At 45.0% G+C, this 729-nt stretch overlaps 1 protein-coding gene across 1 annotated transcript in view; it reads left to right on the top strand.

Annotated features, from left to right (window-relative positions):
• Positions 1–386, top strand: part of LOC119587329 (complement factor H-related protein 4-like) — a 5,620-nt gene extending 5,234 nt beyond the window's left edge. The window contains exon 10 of the mRNA XM_037936077.1: positions 186–386. Within this exon, the coding sequence (XP_037792005.1) occupies positions 186–386 (201 nt within the window). The remainder of the gene's footprint in view (positions 1–185) is intronic.
• Positions 387–729: the final 343 nt, after the last annotated feature.

The following is a 729-nucleotide window of genomic DNA, read 5'->3' as shown; positions in this document are numbered from 1 at the left end:
CTGTTCCTAATATTTTAGGTTAAAATCTCTTCAGAATGAATGATAGTGATTAGGAAAAATTCATCTATCTACGCTCAGTCATTTCTCTGTCTTTTCGCTGTTTATCTATACACACGTCACTCACTGTGCATTTGTATATATATGTATATAACTAATAGCGTGTGACCTATGTCTTCCTTTATCAGGTGCAGTACACGTGCGAAGAGGACCACGTTTTCGCCGACTTCAGCGCGACGCTAAGCATCACTTGCGAAGGAAACGGGAATTGGTCCTCTGTTGACCAGTCCATCCTCATATGCAGGATACGTGAGTCTGAGATGTCATTTTGCACTGTAGAAATACTGTGTCGCGTTGGTCATACGTTAGGAGGCATGAATAATATTTAAAAGATATTAATTTTTGATGTTTACATTAAGCAGAGCCAGAAAAGATAAATTTTTATGGTACTGTAAATTAACACCTCAGTATCCTTGTCGCTATCTATCACACTCAAAGGCGCAATCGTTTCATTATTACTGAATCAGAACTGTTTGACAGCCATTCCCAGCGACCCCCCTCCCGCACCCCCCGGAGCTACGATGGTAGGGGAGGCCCCGTACTGGGCGGGGTCTTTCGTCACTTACGTCTGCGGGGAGAACCAGGCCTTCCCCAACAGCGGCAGGGTTGTGAATGTCACGGCGAACGCAACGGGTTGGCCTGAGATGGGACCGGACTTCATGTGCTATAATG

Source organism: Penaeus monodon, chromosome 22, assembly GCF_015228065.2.
Source record: "Penaeus monodon isolate SGIC_2016 chromosome 22, NSTDA_Pmon_1, whole genome shotgun sequence".
NCBI lineage: Eukaryota > Metazoa > Arthropoda > Malacostraca > Decapoda > Penaeidae > Penaeus > Penaeus monodon.
The sequence above is the reverse complement of the archived record's forward strand: the minus strand, read 5'-3'. Positions and strand labels throughout refer to the sequence as shown.